General features: G+C 48.1%; 1 protein-coding gene across 2 annotated transcripts in view; it reads left to right on the top strand.

Moving 5' to 3' along the window:
* Positions 1 to 23,888, top strand: part of Snx8 (sorting nexin 8) — a 45,510-nt gene that overhangs the window by 17,294 nt on the left and 4,328 nt on the right. The window contains exons 1-9 of one of the 2 annotated variants that reach the window (XM_051205131.1): positions 4,436 to 4,514; positions 9,540 to 9,730; positions 10,478 to 10,595; positions 11,982 to 12,103; positions 14,710 to 14,790; positions 15,000 to 15,160; positions 16,122 to 16,254; positions 22,027 to 22,095; positions 23,548 to 23,694. In XM_051205131.1, the coding sequence (XP_051061088.1) occupies positions 4,451 to 4,514; positions 9,540 to 9,730; positions 10,478 to 10,595; positions 11,982 to 12,103; positions 14,710 to 14,790; positions 15,000 to 15,160; positions 16,122 to 16,254; positions 22,027 to 22,095; positions 23,548 to 23,694 (1,086 nt within the window). In that variant the 5' untranslated portion in view covers positions 4,436 to 4,450. Of the gene's footprint in view, positions 1 to 4,435; positions 4,515 to 9,539; positions 9,731 to 10,477; positions 10,596 to 11,981; positions 12,104 to 14,709; positions 14,791 to 14,999; positions 15,161 to 16,121; positions 16,255 to 22,026; positions 22,096 to 23,547; positions 23,695 to 23,888 lie in introns of those variants that run through there. The other variant, XM_051205130.1, reaches the window with a different exon arrangement.

The raw sequence follows: 23,888 nt of genomic DNA, 5'->3' as shown, positions 1-23,888 counted from the left end.
TGATAATGTTTGTTTTGTGTTTCCAGGCATTTGACAATCCTCTTGTCTCAGACTCCCAGGTGCTGAGATTACAGGCATGTGCCACTATTCCCAGCTCTTTTTTCTATTATTTGGGGTGTTTGAAATAGTTTGTGATTAGAACAAACACAGTGACATTTTAAAGGTAGTGAGAAAAAAACATGAACAGACTGAATGAAAAAGTGTTAATAGTGTTATTTGAATGGCTAGGGATTTAGGCAGTTTTGTTGTTTTACAGAAAATTTGTTCTGTTAGACATACGGAAACACACTTGTGTTATGATATTTGAAAAGTAGTCCATATGGAGTGATGCAGCCTCGGGAATGGGGAAGTTAGCAGTCTTCATAGCCTGCGAAGCTGGAAGGATGGCTGGAAGTCCTCATGGAGGCTGTGAAAGGGCTGCCTTCTCTCCCTTTCCTGCAATGCAATGCTGGGCTGAAATCCAGGCCTCTGCATGTGCCAGGCAAGTTTTCTCACAGCCTTTTTTTTTTTTTTTTTTTTTTTTTTTTTTTAGGCCCAGTCTGGCCTCAAACTCCTGGGTTCAACAGATCCTCCTGCCTCATCCCGCTGGACTGAGGAGCAGGTTCCTCTGTGTACTTGGTTTAAAGTTTGCTTTGGGGCGTGCTGGGACTCAGTAGCACAGTGCTTGTCTAGAGTGCAGGGATCTGGGTGCCAGTCCCAGCAATCTAACAGACAAAACCAGGGAAGTGGCACTTTTAGGCAACACCCACACAAGGGTAGGGGGCCCATCTTTGTCAGGAGAGGGCCTGGGCTGGAGCCTGTGGCCTCTACATGGAAGACTACTGTTTCCTGCATCTCAGGGCGTCCTGGTGTCTCCTGGCCCCAGAGCTGCTGAATTGTCATTTCTGAAGCTTTGGTCATAAGGATGAGGAAGCTTCTCCCCATTTCCTGAGGACAATTTGTTTAGTTCAGAGCTCAACTTGGAGGGTTTTTGTTTGTTTTAATTTTATTAAAAGTAAATAATTTTTTTATTTATGAATGTTTTGTTGGCATGTAGAATGCACACTGGGTGCAATACTTGGTACCACTAAAGGCAAGAAAAGGGAGTCGGATCTTTTGGACCTTCAGTTACGAATAGTTATCAGTTATCATGAGGGTTTTGGGAATTGAACTTGCAAGGCTGTTAACCATCGATCTATCAATTTTCCAGCTCCTCAGAGAAGTTGCTAAATCAAAAGTGAAGTTTCTTGAGCTTGAGAAGGAATCTCATTGTTGAACGCCCCCTCCATCTTCTTTGATACAAGATCTTGTTATATGGCCAAAGCTGATCTTAAACTCAAGTTCTTCAATGCAAGTGCTTTATCGCTGAGCCACACCCCAGCCCCTCCCTTGAGAATTATATACAATGACTGTACCTACCACTGAGTCATGTTCCTACCCTTCACAGGTGGATTCTAGGCAAATGCTTTGCTCAGCTTTTTAAGTTTCCTGGGTTGCTCTTGAACTTACTGTCATCCTCCTGCCCTAGGATTTCAGTGCAGGGGTCACTGATAGGAACCACCACATCAGGCTCCTCCATTTTATTTCATTTCTGTGTAATTGTACTCTGACACGATGTTTATTTTCCCCAGTCTGGAAAATGGAGACCTGCAGAAACATTTAGGAACACTTGGTCACTGTTAAATATGTGTGTGTGTGTGTGTGTGTGTGTGTGTGTGTGTGTGTGTGTGTGTGTGAGTGCCTTGATCTTAAATTGCATTTGTCTGACCTTGACACTGGTTGTCAGTCTATGGCCTTGGGACCAGCAAAACAGCAGTGCCTAGGAATTTATGTGGAATGCATGTTCTTAGGCTCATCCTAGGCTGGTAAGTTAGGAATCTCTGGCTGGGCGGGATGCAGGTGGGGCCAGCCATCTGTGTGTGAACCAGCCTATCAGGTGATTCTAGTGTAGCTCTAGTTTGGAGACCTGAACTCTGGGACTCTGCCATCTATCACTGGCCTTCCTTATCCCCTGTGCTGGTGTACTGACAACCGAGGTTTGCCTCTTAGAGTGGTAGAGCAGTCTCAGAGGTGCAGTCAGTTCCTTCTTCCATCAAGCCAAATAGAAGAACTTCACACCTTCTTTGAGAACAAACACCAGGTGTCCTGTTGGCCAGTGTGCTTTTTCCTAGGACAGACATAGGAACTAGGGATTTCTTTTTGGTTGCTTATTTTTGAGTCAGGGTCTCTCTACATAGCCCTCCCTGGCTGTCCTGGAACTCTCCATGTAGACCAGACTGGCCTCCATCTCACAGATATCCACCTGTCTGCCTCCCAAATGCTAGGACTAAAGACATTTGCTATTGTGCCTAGCCCAGACATAGGAATTTCTCTGTTCATTGTATCGAGGGCTAAGAGAATGATTCCATCCATGCCCGGTTTGCTGAACTGGTTGAGTTTATTGGGGTTAGTTACAGAAGAAGCACGGACAATCCACTGGCTATACCAGCAAGGCGCAGTCTGAGCATTTGGGATCCTGGGGTGGGAAGGGCAGTAAGTGAGGGATCCTGAAAACTCCTGAGCTCTTTGAGTCTCTCTGCCTCCATGAAACCATGTCAGTAGGCTAAGTCTCATGGCAGCTGCTCTGTGTCAAGACAGTGATGATCAGGTTCAGTCTGCAGGAAACAGCCACATGGTGCCTGTGATAGTTCTAAGAGAGCTTTCCATGGTGCAGGATGTCCATCTTACCAACTACAAGTTAGGGGTGTCTCCAGCAGTGTCTCCATTGGTCACCCTGGAGTGGTGTGGTCCTGAGCGGGGTTGGTTGGACTTGGCCTCTTAGCAGCAGTAGATGCAGGGGACTGCCAGCGAGCTGCCTGCCCACCCCTGTGTATACCATACACCTTGCAGGAAGTCTTCTGGCCTGGGACTGCTGTGCTGTAGTCAGCATTGCAAAAGGGTTGCTTCAGCAAAGCCCTGAGAGGGCTATAGCATGGTTTACAAGGAAGATCTTGTTTGCTCCTGCTGAACCTCTTGAACTCCTCAATTACCAAGTTACTGTGTAAACATTCAGCAGGAAGAACCTTGGGAACATGAACAGTGTGTGTGTGTGTGTGTGTGTGTGTGTGTGTATTGTTTCATTACTTTTGTTGTTTTTGAGACAAGGTCTCTATGTAGTCAAGGCTGGCCTCAAATTCATTTTATAGCTCAGGCTGGCTAGGAACAGAAACTTTTTTGTTTCAGCCCCTTAGGTGCTGGGATTACAGGTGTTTCAGTGCCTGGCAGAGTCATTACTTTTCCATTAGTGAGTAACTGACTTGGAGAGTCACAGCATCTTGAATTTTGCTTGTTGTCTTGTCTCCATTTTCCATTTGTGTGTGCATGGGTGGGTGGGGGGTGGTGGAGGAGGGTGTCATATGGTGTCCTATTACCTATGGGATGGCTCCCGGTTATTATACCTCGTCTTAGTTACTTTTCTATTGTTATAAGAAAATACATGATGACCAAGGCAACTTATGGAATAAAGCATTTGACTGGGGCTTGCAGCTGTGGAGGGTGAGTCTGTGACCATCATGGTGGGGAGCATTGCAGCAGGCTGAAAGGAATGGTACTGGAGCAGTAGTTGAGAGCGCCTGTCTTGAGACACAACCGTGAGGCAGAAGAGGGCTGGCTGGGAATGGCTTGGACTTGAAATCTCAGTGTTCACCACAGTGACATGCCTCCTCCAATAAGGCTCCGCCTCCTAATCCTTCCCAAATGGTTCCATCAGCTGGGGACCAAGTATTCAAATATGTGAGCTTACAGAGGCCATTCTCACTCAGACCACCACACCTGCTTGCCCTGCACCTGCCCTGCTTGGCTCTTCCGCTCTTAGGGCAGGGGGGGTCTCCGGAGAACAAACTTTCCTATCATTAGAAGGTATTCCCAGCATTGGAACACCCACAAAAACTCTGTTGTGGAGGACATTTCTTTTATTTAGTACTGAGTATTGAACTGAGGGCTTTGTGCATGCCAGGTGAGGGCTCTGTCACTGAGCCTCCTGCCCCCCAAACCCCCCTTGGCGTGTGGGGAATTCTAAGCAAGCATTCTACCAGAGCTACATTTCCCAACCCACTTTTTACTTCTTGAGACAGGATTGGCCTTGAGCTCACTGTATCTATCCTGAGTTGGCTTTGGGTTGTGATCTTTCTGATTTGGCTTCCCAAGAAGTTCATCTTAGAAGCAGGCTGAGCCACCAGTCATGGCTTCTGGGGAACACTTTCGAAGTTTTTGTTAGTGGCTTCGCAAACCGTTTTTGGACTGCAGGGTAATGAATCTGGAAGGAAGTCAGTGAAATTTATTGAGTGTTTTATTTTCACTAGCTATTTTCAGCTGTGCTGTGTCATTTAATTCTGAGGCACACTGTCTGCCAGCTGAGAACCCCACAGGAAAGCAATTTGTTCCAGAATGCTTAGAGCAGGAGAGTGTGAGGTTGGTGGGGCCTGTCTAGGGGATGCTGGAGGACTGGGCAGATTCTTGCTGTGCTCTTGGCAGAGGTGGTACAGGCCTGCTGGGTGGTAAGGGCTCCTATGTCTTTCTTTGTGTGTGTGTTGAAATTGGGTTTTGCTGTATGGTCAATTTGTCCTCAAAATCTGGATCCTCCAGCCTCTGCTTTCTGGGTTCTGGGACTATAGGCATGTGCCACTATGCTTACCTCTTATTAGAAATTTTTTTATTATATCTATCCATTTATTTATGGTTGGGGTTTACATGTGCCATGGTACAAATGTGGCAATCAAAGGCAACTTGTGAGAGTTGACTCCCAGGGATCAAACTAAGATGGTCAGGCTTGGTAGCAAGTGTTTTTGTCTGCTGAGCCTTCTTACCAGCTCCCTGACCTGGCTCTTTATGTCCATTTTATAATCGATAAATACCATGCTCAGGGGTGGTCACTCACTGGCCCACATCTCTGCAGCAATATGGAGGCTGTCTCTTGTCAGAGTCCGCCTTTGCCTTTCAGCACCGGGGCCTGGCTGGCCTCTCATCCAGTCTGTTTTATTTCTGTGGTGCTTGGGTAGTGTGCAGTGTATCTCTGTCTCCAGTGACCATACACGTTGAAAAAGGCATCAGTTTGATAAGAGGGTTAAGTCCATCTGTGATGCTCATCCCAAAGAATCCAGACTCTCTCTTCGTGTTTCTGTCCTTACTGCTGCTAGTGGCCCACTTGTGACAGTGTGGCTGTTCCAAAACAAACTTTTTTCTTTTTCTTTTTTTTTTTGAGATAGAGTCTGGGTATGTAGCTCTGGTAGCTTTTAGCTCAAAGGTCTCCTCCTGCCTTTGCCTTGGAAGTGCTGGGATTACAGGTATGCCTCCCCCACCCCCATTTAATTTTTCTTTTGAGGGACTGGAGAATACTTCTTTTATAGAGGACCCATGTGATGGCTCACAGCTGCCTGTAAGTCCAATTTCAGGGGATCCAGCACTACCCTCTTGTGGCCTCTGGGCTCCAGCATGCATGCTGTGCACATAAACTCCCTCCCTCCCTCCTTTCTTATTTGTCTGTCTATTTTATGTGTTTAAGTATTTTGTCTGCATGTATGTATGTGCACCCTTTGTATGTGTGGTGACTGTGGAGGCCAGAAGAGGGCATTGGATTTCCTGGAATTGGAGTTACAGTTGGTTTGTGAACCGAATCTGGGTCCTCTACAAGAACAGCAAGTGTACTTAACTGCACAGCCATCTCTCCAGTTCCAGCCAGCCCTGTTTCTGAGACATGGCCTCTTACTAGTTTTTTTTTTTTTTTTTTAAGAGTGTGTGTGTTCTTGTGAGTGTATGATTGTGCATGAGTATGTATATACCAGTGGACAACCTCAGGTGTGTCATTCTCAGAAACAGTGTTTACTTACTTTGAGACAGGGTCACTTATTAGCCTAGAGCTTGATGATTAGGCTAGGGTAGGCTGGCTGGCCAACAATCCCTGCTGTCCTCCTGTCTCTGCCCCTCCCAGTGCTGGGATTGTTAGTGTGTGCCATTATGCCTAGCCTGGAGTCATGGGTGCTAGGGATAAGTTAGGTCATAGTGTGTACACAGTAAGTACTGACTGGCCTTTTTCCCTACAACCCCCTCCCCATATATATATTATATTTAGCTTTTTAGTCTAATTGTTTGGGTTGGGGTGTGTATATCAGTTATAGTATGTTTGTGGAAGTCAGGAGGACTTGAGGGAGTTGGTGGCATCTTACTAATCCCTCTCCTTATTTTTTGAGACTTGTAGACGGGGTGATCAAGGAGTCTGTTCCTGTTTCTGTAACTCCTGAGGGGGCCCAGGGTTACACCTGCTTTCCCAGGGTGTTAGAGAGAAGCTGGGGTGGAGATGCTGTTTGTGCTGTAGACCTGCCTTTTAGATCATCCTGTGTTCAAAGTTCACATTCTTCACCCACATGTGATTCTTTGCTAATCATTAGTAAGATTTCAGGCTGTCTTAGAGGACTGTCTTACCTTAGTCTTTGGGGAAATCTTAAAATAAATAAATGCTTAATAGAGAACTTTGAAAAAGATTCAGCCAGGCACGGTGGCCCTCCAATGTGATTCCAGTGCCTGGGATGCCAAGACAGGCAATATTTGTTGAGTTCAAGGCTAGACTGGTCTATGTTTCGAGTTTCTGCCAGCCAGACATAAGGTAGTGAGACCCTGTCTGGGGAAAAAATATTTTCTAATGGAGACCTCTGTTGCACGTCTGTTTATTTTCCTTCTGCAGGCTCTGTTCATTTTTCTGTCCCTATATTATGTTGGTGTTTTCAACAGGTATCATGCCTTGAGATAGGTTGTCACACTGTATCTCAGGCTGGCTTTAGACTTAAGGCAGGCTGTGGTTGTCCTGCCTCCGCCTCCCAGGTTCTGGGATTATAGGCATGTGTCACCATCAGGATTTTGTTTTTTATCATTTTATTTTCTGAGACCAGGCTGGCCTGGAGATCAGGATCCTCCTGCCTCAGCCTCTGGTGCTAGATTACCTGTGTGCACCATCATGTCCTGCCTACATCACTCTCTTTCTTGTTTTGAACTCCTGAGCCTCCTGTCTTCACTTCCTAAGTGCTGCGATTACAGGTGTGTGCTTCTGTGTCTGTCCTCTGACTTCTGTGGTTTAGATAAAGTTGTCTGTTGATTTGACTTTAGTGTTTCCTTGTACACAATCACTTCTGCTTCAGTTTTTTCAAGATTCTGTTAGCTTGCTCTTAGCCTCGCTGCCTCAACAGCAGCCTCCCTCCATCACCCCACCCTCTCACCCCCCATCCCCTGTCCCATTTTCCAGTCTCCAGAACTATGTATCAGAAAATGCTAAGAAAGGTCTTTGTGGTGGCTTGAATGAGAATGGCCCTATAGACTTTGGTGGAACTATTTGGGAAGGATTAGGAGGTGTGGTCTTATTGGAGGAGGTGTGTCACTGGGGGTGGGCTTTGAGGTTCAAAAGCCCACAGCATTCCAGTTGGTTCTCTTTCTGCCTAGAAGTTATTTCAACATGTAAGTTATCAGCTACTGCTCCAGTGCCATGCCTGCCGCCATGCTGTCTGCCATAATGGTCAGGGACTCGCCCTCTGAAACTGTAAGCAAGCCTCCAATTAGATGCGTTCTTTTATAAGTCATCTTGATCATGATGTCTTTTTCTGCAATAGAAAAGTAGCTAAGAGAGACCTTTTGTGGCTGGAGAGGTGGATGGCTCACCAGTTAAGAGCACTGGCTGCTGTTATTTTAAGTATAAAAATATTTAAAGCATTTTAAGAACATGCTACCATTTCAGAAAGCCTCTGAGTTGAGTATAATGGTGCATCCCCTATAATGCCTGGGAATTTGAGGCAGAAGAATTGCAACTTCCAGGTCATCCTTACCTACATGCGGATTTGATGCCATCGTGGGATATATGGGGCCCTGACTCAGAACATAAAAACAAGGAGAAAGCCAATCCATTTTTCATTATAGACAGGCAGCTAACTTACTTGATAAAGTGCTTGCTGTACAGGTAAAGGACCTGAGCTTTGCTTCCCAGAATCCACATAAAAGGCCAGGTGTAGTGATGTGGAAGAGGCAGAGACAGGAAAGTTCTTGGATGAGGTTGGGTCTCTTCCTTGTTGAATTGTTGAATTCTAGGTCAAGTAAGAGACTCTACCTAGTCCGTCATGACTTGCTCCTAGAGCCCTGGCTGGGGCAGTGTGGGAATGAAGAAAGGACAGACACTTAGACGCAATACAGAAAAGCTGGGGTGGGTGTGTCATGCTCGCTCTGATTGCACAGTTCCAGCTATAAACAACTTGGAACCTCAGCTTAGCCTGGGAAGAGGAAGCTGCAGTTGTTTTTGCACACAGTGACCAATGGTTGGCAAACACTTGTTCTTGGACCAGGAGAGGCTTTGCAATGCCTCTGAGCCTCGCTTTACAGGAGGGAGGTTTTGCCAGTTCCCATGGGTCTGAGGCATTGGTATCCTTGGCATGGCTGTGCCATGTCACCAATACACATTCAGTCATTTCTTCATCCACTTACACATTCACTCAGAGTGTCCTTGGCTCTCCACAAGAACCTGTCTGAAGAAACAAAAGCAAAAGGAGGGTCAGGAGTGTTGTTGCAGTTTCTTTTTCCAGCCTGGTTCGGCAGCCACCTTTCCCCAAATAAACAAATGGACACTATACTAGTTATAAAACCGTTGGCCAATGGCTAGGGCTTCTTATTGTCTAGCTCTGTCTTAATTATTAACAAATTCCTATAAGTATTTCCATGTGGTCTTAACAGAGAAGGGTCCGAACCTATTATTCCTTCCTCCAATACAAGGTGTCCCTTTCACACCCTCTCTGCCTGCTTTTCCCAGAATTCTCATCTCTTAGCCCTGCCTATCTTCCTGCCTATTCTGGCTACTGGCCAAACAGTGTTTTATTCATCAACCAATAAGAGAAACATACATATATACAGAAGAACATCCCCCAACACAGGAGAAATGGCTCAGTAGTTTAGAGCATTGGCGACTCTCCTAGAGGACCCAAGATCAATTCCTAGCACTACAACTAACAGCTGTGTGTTAACTCCAGGTCCAGGGCATCCAACGCCCTTTTCTGGCTTCCATGGGCACTGCATGAACCTGCTATATTTACATATGTGAAAGCAAACACACATATCTTAAAAGATGAGGTAGATGACATGAAGAATAACATGAAAGGTTGACCTGACCTCTACATGCTTGTGCACTGACATGGTTTTATCAATACCATTGTGGTGGTGTCTTTCTGTTGCTGTGGTTCATGTTTTCCTGGTGGTCATGCTATGCACATCTCTCCAAGTGCTTTTTGGTCATTGTACATCTTTGGAGGAATGCTTTTATAACTTGATTGTTGTTAAATTTCAAGCATTACCTCTCTCCCTCACTGCAATGTAATAGTTCTCCATGAGCTTACCCATTCACACAAATGAAGCTTCCTAGAAGCTGGGTGTGTAGCCTGAGGAAGGGGTGGGTCTGGTGTGGATTTGTGGCTGTGGCCAGAGTCTATGTGCTGAGCCAGCATAGAATACAGGGAGGCCCCATAGCTGTCTTTACCTGTCACCTGCCTTGTCTCCTTCAGGCCCACGAACATCCCAGGTCACTGAGCGGCGTGACCTGGACCCTGGGCGAATGCAGATGCCGCAGGGGAATCCGTTGCTGCTGTCCTACACCCTGCAGGAACTGCTGGCCAGGGACACAGTGCAGGTGGAACTCATCCCCGAGAAGAAGGGCCTATTCCTCAAGCATGTGGAGTATGAGGTTTCCAGCCAGGTAACTGGGACTCAACAGTGTGCTTCAGGGGAGAGCCACAGACCAGCCTGGGACTGGTGGGAGAGGAGTCTGGCTGGCTCCAGGGTGTGACCCAGCACCCGATGACACAGTTGAACTGGCCAGCCAACTTCTGAATACCTGCTAGTGATTGTCACTGGTTCCAACTCAGTTAGGTCCATTCTTTGAGTGAAATCCTCCTTTCTTACAAATCTTAATGTCTCTCTCTGTCTTTTTTTTCCTCTTTCTCTCATACAGGATCTAGCTATATAACCCTCTCTCCCTCTCTCTTTTTTTAAGGCAGTCTCACCATGTAACTGAGACTAGCCTGGAGGTCCTAAGTACTACAACTAACCCCAAAGTCACAGTCCTCTCTCTCCCTTCCCGCCTGGCCTCTGTGCTCTGTAAAGTCAGGCCTCTCAGGGTGTTTTCTCACCAGCAGTTAAACCATCCTGGGACTTGTGGTGCAGGATTGCTCTGGAGGGTCTCCTCAGGATGTTTTTTTTGGGGACAGCAGGTCCACCTGGCATCCTGTGGTCTTCAAAATGTAAAAGGGGTTGAGGCATGTCTCAGTGGTAGAACACCTGCCTAGAATCCCCCGGTGAGGAGCTAGGGTGTGGCTCAGTGGTAGAGCCCCTGCCTAGAATCCCCTGGTGAGGAGCTAGGGTGTAGCTCAGTGTTAGAGCAGCTGCCTAGAAGAAATGGTGTGGTTGCTGATGTCCTGCTAGCCATGCTCCCTTTGTTTTGTAGCGCTTCAAGTCCTCCGTGTACAGACGCTACAATGACTTTGTTGTCTTCCACGAAGTGCTGCTTCACAAGTTCCCGTACCGCATGGTGCCAGCCCTTCCACCCAAGAGAGTACTGGGAGGTAAGGCAGGTTCAGGGAGGCCCAGTGAAGTGGGACCAAGCTGCCCACCTGGGTGGCATGGTGCTGGGTGGGCCCACTGTAGCCCAGGATACTGCTTTTTATGGTCTAGAAGGGGCTGGCAACAGGGCTGCAGTGTACACTCACTTCTAGGGTAATAGCTGTTGGCTTAGCTCTGCTCTAGCAAAGGAGGGTGGCCAGCCTCAGGTGCTTTCTGGCCCCAGTGTTGCCCCTGCAGGGTGCTTTAGGCTGTATGTGGGATTAGTATTGGTTGGCTTGCTTCTTTTTTGGGGGTGGGGGTGGGGGTGGTTTTTTTTTTTTTTTTTTTTTTTTTCGAGACAGGGTTTCTCTGTAGCTTTGGAACCTGTCCTGGAACTTGCTCTGTAGACCAGGCTGGCCTCAAATTCACAGAGATCCTCCTGCTTCCACCTCCCAAGTGCTGGGATTAAAGGTGTACACCACTACTACCTGGCTGAGGTTACATATTATACCTGCTGGGTGGCTCAGCTTCTGATGACCTGACTCCTTCCCAGCCCTCTACACCTCTGGGACAGCTGTGTTCCTCACTGACCAGTGAGCTGCCAGGAAGGGACCCTTGCCTGCATCCAGTTTTAGTTTCTGGAAGCTCTAGGCAAACACTGTCACCTGATTGGACATTTCTGAGAGCTCAGCCTTTAAGGACACCTGGAGAGCTTGAGGTGGGGTGGATATGGGTGTGGCTTTGTCCCACTGTGATTTTCTTTTCCCTGTTTTAGTTTGAGACAGGCAGCCTTGGCTGCTCTAGAACTTGCTATTTAGGCCAAGCTGGCTTCTGCCTCCTGAGTGTCGGGATTAAAAGCATGTGCCACCACATGCCTGGAACCCACTGAGATGGAAATCTTCCTGCCTCAGCCCCCAATGTGCTGAATTAAAGGCTTGTGCCACCATGCCTGTCCTAATAATAATAAACTTAAGAGCAATGAGCACAGGGAAGCTGAGCTGCATTATCAGCACGAGATAGCTGCACGCTTATAACAATGTTATAGCCACGCCTTCCTAAGTTGCCTGTGGTGTAGGTGTCTGTGTGGAGTCACACCAGTTCCCAGAACTGCTGCTTATGTGAGATAGGGTCCTGCTCTGTAGTCCAGCCTGACCTCAGACATTCTGTAGCTCAGGCTGTACTCCGTCTTGCTGTAGTCTTCTTTAAGAACACAGATGTGTGCCACCACACCCAACCTCCCAGTTTCTCCATTGAACAGAGAGTCTGGGTCACTCCTCCACCCATGTGTTTTTGGGGGCTCAGAGGTGGGGCTCTGTTGCCCTCTGTTCTTAGCTTCTGATGAGGTGCTTGGGAGCCTGTCCTGTACGGGGGCTCTGCCGACTCCGTGGTGACTTTGTACTCTCCTCCAGCTGACAGGGAGTTCATCGAGGGCCGCCGGAGGGCCCTGAAGCGCTTCATCAACCTGGTGGCCCGGCACCCGCCCTTCTCAGAGGATGTGCTCCTCAAACTCTTCCTCTCTTTCAGTGGCTCAGTAAGTGTGTCCCTTGGGATCCTGTCCTGGTGGAGTTCTGGGGCCCGGAACTCTTGCTGCATTCTTCTTTGTTTGAGACCTTTTTGCACGCCCAGGCTGGCCCAGCTTGGGCTCATCCCAGAAGCAATCCTTCTCTCTCAGCCTCCCCAGTGCTAGGAGCCCATACCTGGATTTTATTTCTTGAACCTGTATTTCTTCTCCTGCCTCCTGTCCCTCGTTTGAATGTCCGGAGAGGATTTGTTTGTGATTGTCAGAGCAAGGTTTCTTTCTGAAGAAACTGGGCATCATTTTTAAAGAGGCCTCCTTGTGTGACTTGGAGGCTTTATGTGCCTGTTGCCATGGTTGGTCCCCAGGAGATACATACTTTCTTTCAACAGGGACCGTGGTGGAGTCTAGGGCAGGATGCGTATGCCTGGTCCTTTCTAGATAGCACTGTGCCTAGGGGAGAGCCCAGGGGTTCTTAATTGTAGGTAGGAGATACTGCCAGTCCTTCTTGGCAAGCAGGCTCTGTGATGGGAGGGCAGGGAAATGTGTGCTTGGATGGGCACTCAGGGCCTTCCAGCCTTCCCCAGCTGTAGGGCAGAGGACATTGGGTAGTCAGGAGTGAACCCAGTTTGTTTTATATGCTTGTGTGGGGTGTGTGTGTGCGCGTGTGCATGTGTACATGCTGAGGGTAGAGGAAGATGTTAGAGGAAGATGTCAGATGTCCTGTTCTATCCCTCTTCACTCCCTAGGGATAGGGTCTTTCACTGGGCCTGGAGACAGGCTGGTAGCCACCCAGCCCCAGCCATTTTCCTGTCTCTGCTTCCTTCAGTGCTGGGGTTATAGGTACCCATGATCATGTACAGCTTTTTACATGGGTGCTGGAGTGTCAGGCTCATATCCTCATGTGTTAGCTGCCAACAGTCCTACCCACTGAGCCATCTCCCCCAAACCAGCCCAACTTTTGCACTTGATTTTAGTTCCTAAGTGGCAGCTGGTCTCTTTAGGAAGGTCTCAGGCGTTCACTTTCACCAGACATTCCCGGGTAACTCTCCACTACAGTGGATAGTGTAGGTGCTTACAGCCTTGTCTATTTTTTGTGGTGCTGTCTTCAAACCTTAAGCCATGGTAGGTACCTACCTCGTCTTTAGGAATTCTGACTGCTAGCCCTAGAGTGGCCTTTGAGGCCTGGGATGCAGTGGTGTTGGATTCCAGAGCAGGAATGAGGGTGGAACCTGGAAGCCATCTACATTCCAGGCAGAGGCTTAGGAAGTCAGGTGCAGTATAGCCCTTCTTATGATGACAGGAAGGTCTCTTGTCTCTTTGTCTATCCATGGATGGTGTGTGTCTGTAATGTCCCTGATCCTCAGCTTCCCTTTTTGGTAGAAGAACTAGAAATGGTCTTCAAGCCCCTCCACATAGGCTTGGCTGCCTACTATGTGTTTCTGTGTTTCCCAGGTGTTTGCCTGGTTTGAAGGCTTAGCTTTGTCAGTGAGGCCTTCCTCCGTCCAGTGCCACATGTTAGGGCCTGGCCTGTGACCAGTATTTGCTACCTTTCCTTTCTCACCAGCCATTTCAGTGCTCTACAAATTCCTAACCCTGAGGATCTGTTCACAGGAAGCATCAGTCTCTCTTCCTGTCCCCGGCTGCATAGAGTCCGAAGGGTCCTGTGGCGCCATGTCTGTCTCTGGGGTCCATGCCAAGCCTGTTATAGGTAGAACTCTGATTCTGGACAGGAGCTTTGCTCTGTACAGGAGGAGGGGCTTGGCTGTGCTCCTGTCCTTCTGTTAAACTTCCTACAGTTTAACCCTAACGAGTCTGTGAGACAGCAAAGACATTCTGGAATGCCGATGGACCAGCAAATGCAAAAAAGCAAGCTTCTCTTCAGGAGAACCTGCCTGTTTTTATGTTTTTTTTTTTTTTTTGAAACAGGGACTGGAACTTGGGAGTTATCCCCCTGCTGTAGCCTTCTGGGATTGCAGGCATGCACCACCATATCAAATTCCTAAAGAAGCTTGCGGTTGTTTGCCTCCTGCTCTCTTCTCTCTTTTAATATTTTGTGTGTGTGTTTGTGTGAGTGTGTGTGCATGCGCGCGTGTGTGCATGTACATGCCTGTAGTGTATGTGTGCAGATGTGAACGCCTGTGTGCATGCCTATGTGTGCATGCATAGAAGCTGAAGGAGGACGTCAGGTGTTCTGCTCCATCACCCTCCACCTTACTTCTTTGAGACAGGGTCCCTCATGGAGTTATGCTGGCAGCCAGAAATGGCCAACCATCCTGTCTCTGCTCCCCTGTGCTAGGTTACAGGCATATGAAGGAAGCATCACTTAGATCTTTACCTGGGTTCTAGAGATTCTGAATTGGTTCTTCATGCTCGTGTAGCAAGAGCTCTTACCTACTGGACCATCTCCTCAGCTCCACTTACTTGGGACAGAGTCTTGTTGTGTAGCTCAGACTGTGCTGGAGCTCTTTCTCCTGCTGAGGTCTCCCCAGTGCTAAGATAACAGGCAAGCATCACCAAGCCTAGCTCTTTCGTTGGTTGGACTTTTAAGGAGCTCACTTGCTCTCATCTGGGTGTCATTGCTGGCAGTAGATGGTGAAGCTGTCTCTTTCCTCTTTCAGGATGTTCAGCACAAGCTCAAGGAGGCAGCCCAGTGCGTGGGAGATGAATTCACGAACTGTAAGCTGGCTGCTAGGGCCAAGGTAGTTTTCCGATTTTGAGTGTTCCTTCCCCTCTTAAGAAGACGGTAGTGCTAACCCTTGATGACCCTCACCATGCTTCTTTTGGGTGGCGGGATCCACCTTGTTGGCAGTGGGGTTTAGCTTGTAACAGATGAGCAAGCAGACTCCAGGATGTCCTCTCTCTCAGACTAAGCAGCAGGCCACTGTCTTTTCTTGTCACCCTTTTCTAGGACTTCCTTCCAGCTGACATCCAGACCCAATTTGCCATGAGCCGGGAGCTGATTCGAAATGTCTATAACAGCTTCTACAAGCTTCGAGACAGAGCCGAGCGGATAGCATCCCGGGCCATCGACAACGCTGCTGATCTTCTCATATTTGGGAAGGAGCTCAGGCATGTGGCCCTGTAGGGACTGTGACAAGAATCAGGTTGGGGGTTGCTCCCAACCATCCTGACGCATTGCACTGATCCATAGGTGGTGGGAGGGGGCAGGAGAAAGCATTGGGGGGGGTGCGGATGCTGAAGTCTTTACACACCTACCATAGCTGCTCATAGTGCAGTCTTCTTGGCACCTTTCACTACTTTAAGAAAATACCTGGCAGCAGCAACTTTTGGAAGGAGAGAAGTGTTTTTGGTTCTCAGTTTGAGTGTAACACAGTCCATCATGGTTGGAGAGCATGGTAGCAAGAGCAGGAGGCAGAGAGAGATGGATGCTTCCTCTTTTTTATTCAGCCCAGGACCTCAGACCAGGGAATGATGACCCTCATCCGTGGGTCTTTCCATCTTAGTTAACCCAGTCTAGAAAACCCCTTCATGAAGCCGGGCATTGGTGGCCCACGCCTTTAATCCCAGCACTCGAGAGGCAGGCAGATCTTTATGAGTTCGAGTCCAGCCTGATCTACAGAGCTAGTTCCAGGGCAGGCTCCAAAGCAATACAGAGAAACCCTGTCTCAAACACACACACACACACACAGAGCCATTTGCCTTGGTGAGAGCAGCCAGTGGTAGACCAGGTTTCAAAGCAATACAGAGAAACCCTGTCTCAAACACACACACACACACACACACACACACACAGAGCCATTTGCCTTGGTGAGAGCAGCCAGTGGTAGACCAGGTTTCCTTTATAGGAATGTAGGACCCAACTTCCCCAGCACACAGACCTTCCGGTCTTGTTGGCAGTAGCAGTGATTTTCTGGGTCTAGAGGGGCCTGAGACCCTGCCTTCCTCAACTACTTCCAAACATCCCTATTGAACTTTTAAGAATCTCAGATCCCTTCCTGGAGCTCTGACCCTCCTGGATCACACATCTAGGGAAGGGACAGGCAGGTGAGTGTGTGTTCTGTTCTTATAGTGCTCTAGGCTCTGACACAACCCCTCTGCCGTCCTGGGCTGCTCTGCACCTCAGCACGTGGGGCTCCCTGAAGCAAGCACTCAAGGGCCTATCCGTGGAGTTCGCACTGCTTGCAGACAAGGCTGCTCAGCAGGTGAGTGGTTTCGTTCTCCATGCATCCCTTGTCCCAGAACATGCTGTCCTGTGTGGTTGAGCACCTTTTCATTAGCCTGGCTTTGAGAGCTCTGTGTGGATGATCTCCTGTCTCTGAGTAGAGAGATTGTCTGTGCCTGTCTGTTATGGGTGGCTCCCCCTGAGCCATTTATGCTTCTGAGAAGACCCCTAGTGGCAGAAACAGATTAGGTCCTTGTCCCCAACCCTGATGTTGCTGAGGTTAAATGTATCCTTGGCATTGTAGTTGCGCTTGTAGTTTGCTTCTGGATGGACCACATATTTCCCATTGTGCCAGCTTGTACCTGGCAACCAGTAACTTAACCCATTGGAATAATAACTAAGTGCTCAGTGCCCCCAAGAGACTTCCTCCTCTGAATCCACTTCAAAAAGTTCTGCTGCTGTGTGTGCAAGAGGCGTTCTTAGTTTTTAATTTATGTATTTGTTTTTGTTTTATGTAGTGAACTGAGGTGAGGGCCTTGCACATGTTAGACAGGAGCTTGATCACTGAGCCACCCTTAGCCTGACACTGGGAGGATTCTGGGCATGTGCTCAGCCACTAAGCTACACAACTAGCCCTGTTTGCTTTTTTTTTTGGGGGGGGTCATTGGTGTAGAGACAGTGTCTCACCAAGATGTCTAGCCTTGAACTTACAAGCCCCCTGCATCTGTCTTCTGAATAGCTGGCACTTCTGTCTGGGATGCCCCTTGAGCTCAGGACCAGAGCTTTTCAGTTGCCTATCTGGGGCGATGCACCTGCTGGGGACTTGGGGGATTTTCTCTGTAGAGGCTGGAAGCCCTGTGCCCATGAGGTTTCTGTGAAAGAGGGAATTTGACCGCTTTGTTTGTGTGGAAAGTCCCTGATTTTCTTCCTCCCAGAGCCAGTATGTTTCCTTTAGAAATGTGCCTGTGTTTTTCTAATGTGTATGGTTTATGTGTATACAGGTACACATGTGTTATGTTCACACATGTCTGGAGATCAGGAGACAGGTTCATATGTCATCCTTAAGTGTGCTATCTATCTCCTTTGAGACAGGGTTATTTGTTGTCCTGAGTTCACCAATTAGGCCAGATCGTCTGGTCATTGAGCCCCAGAGATGATCATGTTTCCATCTCCTAGTACTGGGAAGCCATTATACCTTGAATTTTCATGTGGATTCTGAGGTTTGAACTTGGGTCCTCATCCTTGCAAGGCCAGCACTTTATCTCCCCAACCTTTATTGTTATCTTTTGCCTTTTTAATGAAAAAAAAAATCTTATTTATGTTTATGCATTTGTGTCTATATAAATGAGTGTTTGTGGTGTGCAAGTGCCTGAGGAACCCAGAAGAGGGTGTCAAATCCCCAGGAGCTGGAGTTTCAGTAGGCTATGAGCCACGTCATGTGGGTGCTGGAACTGCACTCAGGTCTTCTGCAAGAGCAACAAGTGCTTTCACCAGCGAGCCGTCTCTCCAGCCCCCTAATTTTTAAACTGCTGTTTAAGTATCATATGGGAGGGATGGTGCATGTGTACCACAATGCGCATGTAGAGGTCACACAGGTTGGTACTCTGCTAAGGCATGGGTTCTGGATTTGAACTCAGGCCTGAAGGTTGGTGGTGTCTTTCCCCACTGAGCCATCTCACTAACCCTCTTAATCAATGTTAGTTTATTCCTTCCCATTCTTAGTATTCCTTTCTGTGGTAGAGAGGGCCAAGACTTGAGGTGTCAGGGGCTTGACAGGATGGAGAGGCTTGATTGGATATCAGAGGGCTGAACTAGATCATCAACACATCTCCCACCTTTTTTTTATTTGTGTGTGTGTGTGTGTGTGTGTGTGTGTGTGTGTGATGTACCAAAGTGCATGCGTGGAGGTCAAAGGACAACTTTGGAGAGTCCATTTTCTCCCCTTCCCCTTGTTGAGGCAGGTCTTTTATGTCTACTGTATACTCCAGGGTGGTCACATGAAAGCTTCCAAGTATTTCTGTTTCAGTTTCCTGACTCTGGAGCTGACCAGGTGTTTTATGTGAGTTTTGGGAATTGAACTCAGGTTAACAGGGTTGCACTCACAGCAGGTGCATTTAACCACCAAGTCAACTCATTAGCCCCAACTACCTACCCACCTACCTTCCTTCCTTCCTTGCTTGCTTGCTTCCTTCCTTCCTTCCTTCCTTCCTTGCTTCCTTCCTTGCTTCCTTGCTTCCTTCCTTCCTTCCTTCCTTGCTTGCTTCCTTGCTTGCTTCCTTCCTTCCTTCCTTCCTTCCTTCCTTCCTTCCTGCCTTTTTCTGCCTTTTTTCTGTCCGTCCTGCCTTCCTCTCTCTCTCTCTTTCTAGTTTCTTTGGAGACGAGTTCTGGAACTCCACCTGCCTCTGCCCCTAGAGTGCTGGGATTAACAGCATGTGCCACTATTCCCTTGCTGACTATTTTCTTTGTTAAATGAGCGTGCACATGTGTGTGTGTGTGTGTGTGTGTGTGTGTGTGTGTTGCATGTATGCTCCTGGAGGCCAGAGAACAAGTGGGAGCCAGTTCTCTTCTCCCACCCAATGGGGCCTTGGCATTGAATTCAGTTGTCAGTGTTGGCAGTGAGTGTTCTAATGTGCTGGGCCCTCTCACCAGCCCCAGGCTACTTGCTTTTATCAGTGTGACTGTCCTCCAAGTGTGGGTTCAAGAAGCATACGTGAAGCTGTTTGTCACAGAGCCTGGGCAGGCTTCTCTGTACTCAGTGGGATCTGTAGAGCATGGGATGAAAATCTCTGCCTGGAGCCTTTCTGATTCATCTGGCTCCGTCTTGAAGTTTGTGTACCCAGAGCCCTGGATGGAGAATGAGTAGGCTCTTGCCAGCCCTGTGCTTCTTTGACATTTTCAAGTTCTTTATCGAAACTTAACTTTGGGCAGCTGTACTACTTTCTTGATATTCCTCCCATTACTCAGGTAACTGGGGTTAATGGAATTTTGTTTAGTTTAGAGTCTTAGATTTTTGGGGGACAGGGTTCTTACTTTGTTCCTAAAGCTGATGATCTGCTACTCACTTTGTAGCCTAGCCTGGCCTTGAATTTGTGATCCTCCTGCCTCTGCCTCCTGAGTGCACAAATATACCCATCTTGGTGCGTGCATGCCTGTGTGTGTGTGTGTGTGTGTGTGTGTGTGAGAGAGAGAGAGAGAGAGAGAGAGAGAGAGAGAGAGAGAGAGAGAGAGAGAGAGGAGGTCAGAAGAGGATGTCAGGGTCTTCATCATTGTGCACTGTTGTCTTGAGGCGGGGTCTCTTACTGAACCTGGCCTAGGCAGGTGGCCAACAATCCCCACTGATCCTCAGGTTTCTGCCTCACAGCACTGGGGTACAGTGGCTACCCCCAGCTTTACCTGAGTGTTGAGATCTGAATCCAGGTACACATACTTGCCTAACAAATGCTATTACCTGTTGAGGAATCAATCGCTCCAGCCCCTATGCTGTGCATTTCCTAAAGGCATGTGCTTGGATGGTCAAGGTCTCTCACTCTTTTTGTTTTCTTTTTAGACAGGGTTTCCCTGTGTAGCCCTGGCTGTCCTGGAACTCACTCTGTAGATCAGGTTAATCTCGAATTCACAGAGATTTGCCTGCCTTTTGTTTTTGGTCAGGTCTTGTACATACAGATGGGATATTATGGCCAATGAGTCAAAAATCCCCTTTCCTATTACACCAGGGAAAAAGCCCCACTCTGTCAACTAGCACAGGATAACTATGTCAGTGTTTCCCTTTCTTGTGTCTTTTTAAAAGACTAATTATGTATAGTGTTCTGTCTGCATGTATCCCTGCATGCCAGAAGAGGGCACCAGATCTCATTATAGATGGTTGTGAGCCACCATGTGGTTGCTGGAATTTGAGCTCAGGACCTCTGGAAGAGCAGCCAGTGTTCTTAACCTCTGAGCCATCTCTCTAGCCCTACCCCCTTTTAAATCATTACTATGTGTGTGGTGTATACATGTGTGTGCATTTGTATGGAAGCCAGATGTTTATATCATGTATCTTTGTATACTATTCTTCATCTTTTTTTAAATTTTAAAAATTAATTTATTATGTGTTTAGATGTTTTGTCTGAATGTCTGTGAAGCCTGTGTGTGCCCACTACCCACAGAAGCCAAAGAGGGCATTGGATCCCATGGAACTAAAAGTTATAGTCAGTGGTGAGCTGCCACTTAGGTGTTGAGAATTGAGCCTAGGTCCTCTGCAAGAGCAGCCAGTGCTCTTAGCTGCTGAGCCATCTCTCTCTAGCCCCTCTATCTTTTCTTTTTGCTTTCTTTAAAAAGGTATGTATGTATGTATGTATGTATGTTTGTCTGGGTAGGGGTCTCACTGGTTTGACACTCACAGACATCCATCTGCTGCTGCCCTTCAAGTTTGCCACCATACCCAGCTTTACCTTACTTTTTGAGACAGGGTCTCTCACTGAACCTGGAGCTTTGCAGTTTAGCTAGATCAGATGGCTTGCAAGCTTTTAAGCTCCTGGGTGTGTCTGCTTTCTACCTCCCAGCTCTGAAGTTACATTAAGCATAGTAACATTCCTGGCTTTTTATGTGAGTGCTGGGAATTTGAACTCAGGACCTCACATTTGTATGGTAAGCACTTTGCTGTCTAAGTCATCTGCCCAAGCTTCTCTCCTTACTTGGAAAACTTTTGGCTCACCTATCAATATCCTGGAACTTGTTACCAAGTATCTGAACTGGCTGCAGTTGTGAGATTGAGTTACCTGGGAACCTCTTGATTTAGTGAACTGAAGTTTTGGGGGACATCCCAGAGTCCCCCTGAGGTGGCCACATCTGAGTCTCAGTCCAGTTCCTGTGTTTCCATGAAAGTGTCTTCATTTTCTGTCACTCTTCCGCCTCTTACCCAAAAGATTCTTTGTGCACAAGTCGATGTGTGGCTTCTGGGGTAAGCATATCTCTTGCTTACAGCTGGAGCTTTAGGCATGTGTTGGCTGGGACATGTGTGCATGCACACATATGGGCAGTATGGCCCATAGCTGTCATTTGTCTCTAGAGTGCTTCTGCTATATGCATGTTGGAAGCCAGACAGCATGTGAGCCACTGCTTATTCTTGTCCCCAGGGTACCATGGATGAGTTTCAGCATTGGGCATTTTCCTCATCACCTGATATACTAATAGGGCTCTCTGTATGTCTGTCTACTTGTCGCAGTTGTCATGTGGCTTGTAAACAGCATCCCGAGCCTGTATCCTGTATCTCATCCTCCCCTGCTTTGGCTTCCTCTATTCCACTCATGACTCCTTCATACCGGGTCCTTTGTACCTCTCTGGTCTCTCCATATCCCTTTCCAGACCTCTTTCTTTATTGTGAAAGTGCCTCTCTCCCAGCATCCTTCCTCCATGTGCCTCCCTTTGGACGTGCATAGCTTCAAAGAGAATTGGTTATGTGTTGGGCAGAGTTGCTGGGCCAGCATGAGGTGTGACTCTATCCTAGCGGTGAGACACTGCACATGGGAGACCTAAAGGAGACATTATCTGGAGTGGAGAGGGTGCTGCTCTGTCTCATAACTGCCAGGTTTGAGGATATCTCTGCATCAGCCTGCAGGGCTCTCAGTGGGAATCTGGGCCTCCTGAAGCTTGAGCTGGTGGCTTAGGAGGAGGCCTGCCAGGCCATGGTTGGGGAGTGAGCTCTCTGGGAGTTGCTGGATTTGGGGTGGCACAACATGTTGGTTAATTTTAACTCGCCTCTGAGCTGTGGTTAGGTATGGGGTGAGTTCCCAGGTGTGTGTGTTCTGGTTGGTTAACTCATCCTTGTTCCTAGGGTAAAAAGGAGGAGAATGATGTGGTGGAGAAGCTGAACCTCTTCTTGGATTTACTGCAGTCCTACAAAGTGAGTCTCCAACATTCTGTCTGATAGTGACCTTGGGATTGTTGACAGGTATGAGGTTAAGGCTGTGCAGGAAAGGGACTGTCGTGATTTTCTGTGACTTTATCTGAGGAAAGATGCAAAGAAGACAAGGAAAGAGATTCTAGTTGCTGAAGTTTTTGGAACTGGTTACAGAAGCAAGCATGTTTCACAGATGGCTGCATGAATAAAGTGTGGTCCCTCCCACTCCCCATTCAGTTTTCACTTTGTAATCTTGGGGAAATCCTATAAGTGTCCCGCATCCTCCATGAGGAAGTGTTAGCAGGCCTGATCTCATGAGGAGCTCATGTGAGTCACCACAGCTGCTCTGCTTCAAGATGTCTCTGCTCACATCCTGCCACAAGGAAACCTGTCTGCCTGAGGCTAGCTCAGGGCTCCTGCTAGCACCCAAAAGAGCCCCCTAGTGGAGGTGGAGATAATTGCAGTGCGTGGTAGAAACCAAGATGAGTGAATATGTGCTCCCTTGTGAGCCACTGGGGTCCTGGTCCATATGCAGGGGCTTTACTGCTTCTCGTGGGCAAGGATTCTGGGAAGCCAAGCTGAGCTTATGACCAAGGTGACTTTCAGAGTGTTTGGAGTTCACAGAGAGGTGGATCACTTTAAGGAGCAAGGGAAACCTTAATTCACTATTAAAGAGCTCCAGGAGAGCTTGGCCCAGTGCTTACAGGGAATTTTTTTGGAAAGTTTGCTCTGTTGACTGAAATGCTAACACATGGCTTCTGCTGTTCAGGGGCTTGTGTTTCCTGTGTGTGCCACCATACCTGACCTCCTGTTAGGTTCTGACTGGGGAAGACAATTGATGCCAATATGTCTTCTTTCTCAGGCACACTGTCCTACCATCAGTAAGACAGTGGCTGTCTAGAGTTGGTAGTATTAGTAGTCTAAGGTTGGGTCTGCCTGAGGGCCCCAAACTGTACAAATCCTTTTCTTGAAGGGAGATTCTCTTCTGGGGTCTGGGGTAGTGTAGTTTGCCATTGCACAAACTAACCTGATCCAGGTAGGATCCGAATGGGGCTTGCCTCTGAACCTGAGTGTGTGTGTTTCTGTCTTATTTTACTTATATTAATTTGTGTGTCTGTGTTTATGCATGTGCAGAGGTAGAGCACAGCTTGCTGGAATCAGTTCTTGCTTTCTTTTTCCATCATGTGGGTCCTGGGACTCAAACTCAGGTCATCACCCCCCCAACCCCACCCCCAGTCCTGTCCTGGACTCTTATCTGAACAGGACAAGCCGGTCCTCCCAAAGGCCCTGATTGCTCACTGCCAGTCAGCATGCACCCTTCTCCTGGCTGCCTCTGCTCTCCCCTTCTCACACTTTTCCTGTTCAGATGGGAGTGTTTGAAGGTGTCCAGAGCTCCCAGGCTCTGGGTCCCTTTAGGGTGTGCTGCAGTAGGTGAGTGTGCTTCCCTCTCCGCAGGACCTGTGTGAACGACATGAGAAGGGTGTGCTTCACAAGCATCAGCGGGCACTGCACAAGTACGGCCTGATGAAGAGGCAGATGATGAGTGCCGCGCATGGCCGAGAGCCCGAGTCTGTGGAACAGCTCGAGTCACGTATAGTGGAGGTGAGCAGCAGGGAGGCAGCAGCAGGCAGCTGTGGGTTGCAGGTGGCATGGCATCTGGGATTGTGCCATCAGATCTTCCTAGTCAGCTGGGTGAGCTCAGGAATTGTGGGTATCCAGAGCAGGGCTTTGGTCTGGTGGAGGATGGAGCTGTTCCAGGGGTTCTGCCAATACATGCCAGGCCTTGCATTTCCTTG

Source organism: Phodopus roborovskii, unplaced genomic scaffold (genome assembly GCF_943737965.1).
Source record: "Phodopus roborovskii unplaced genomic scaffold, PHOROB, whole genome shotgun sequence".
In the NCBI taxonomy this organism is placed as follows: Eukaryota; Metazoa; Chordata; class Mammalia; order Rodentia; family Cricetidae; genus Phodopus; species Phodopus roborovskii.
This window is presented reverse-complemented; position numbering and strand designations above follow the sequence as displayed.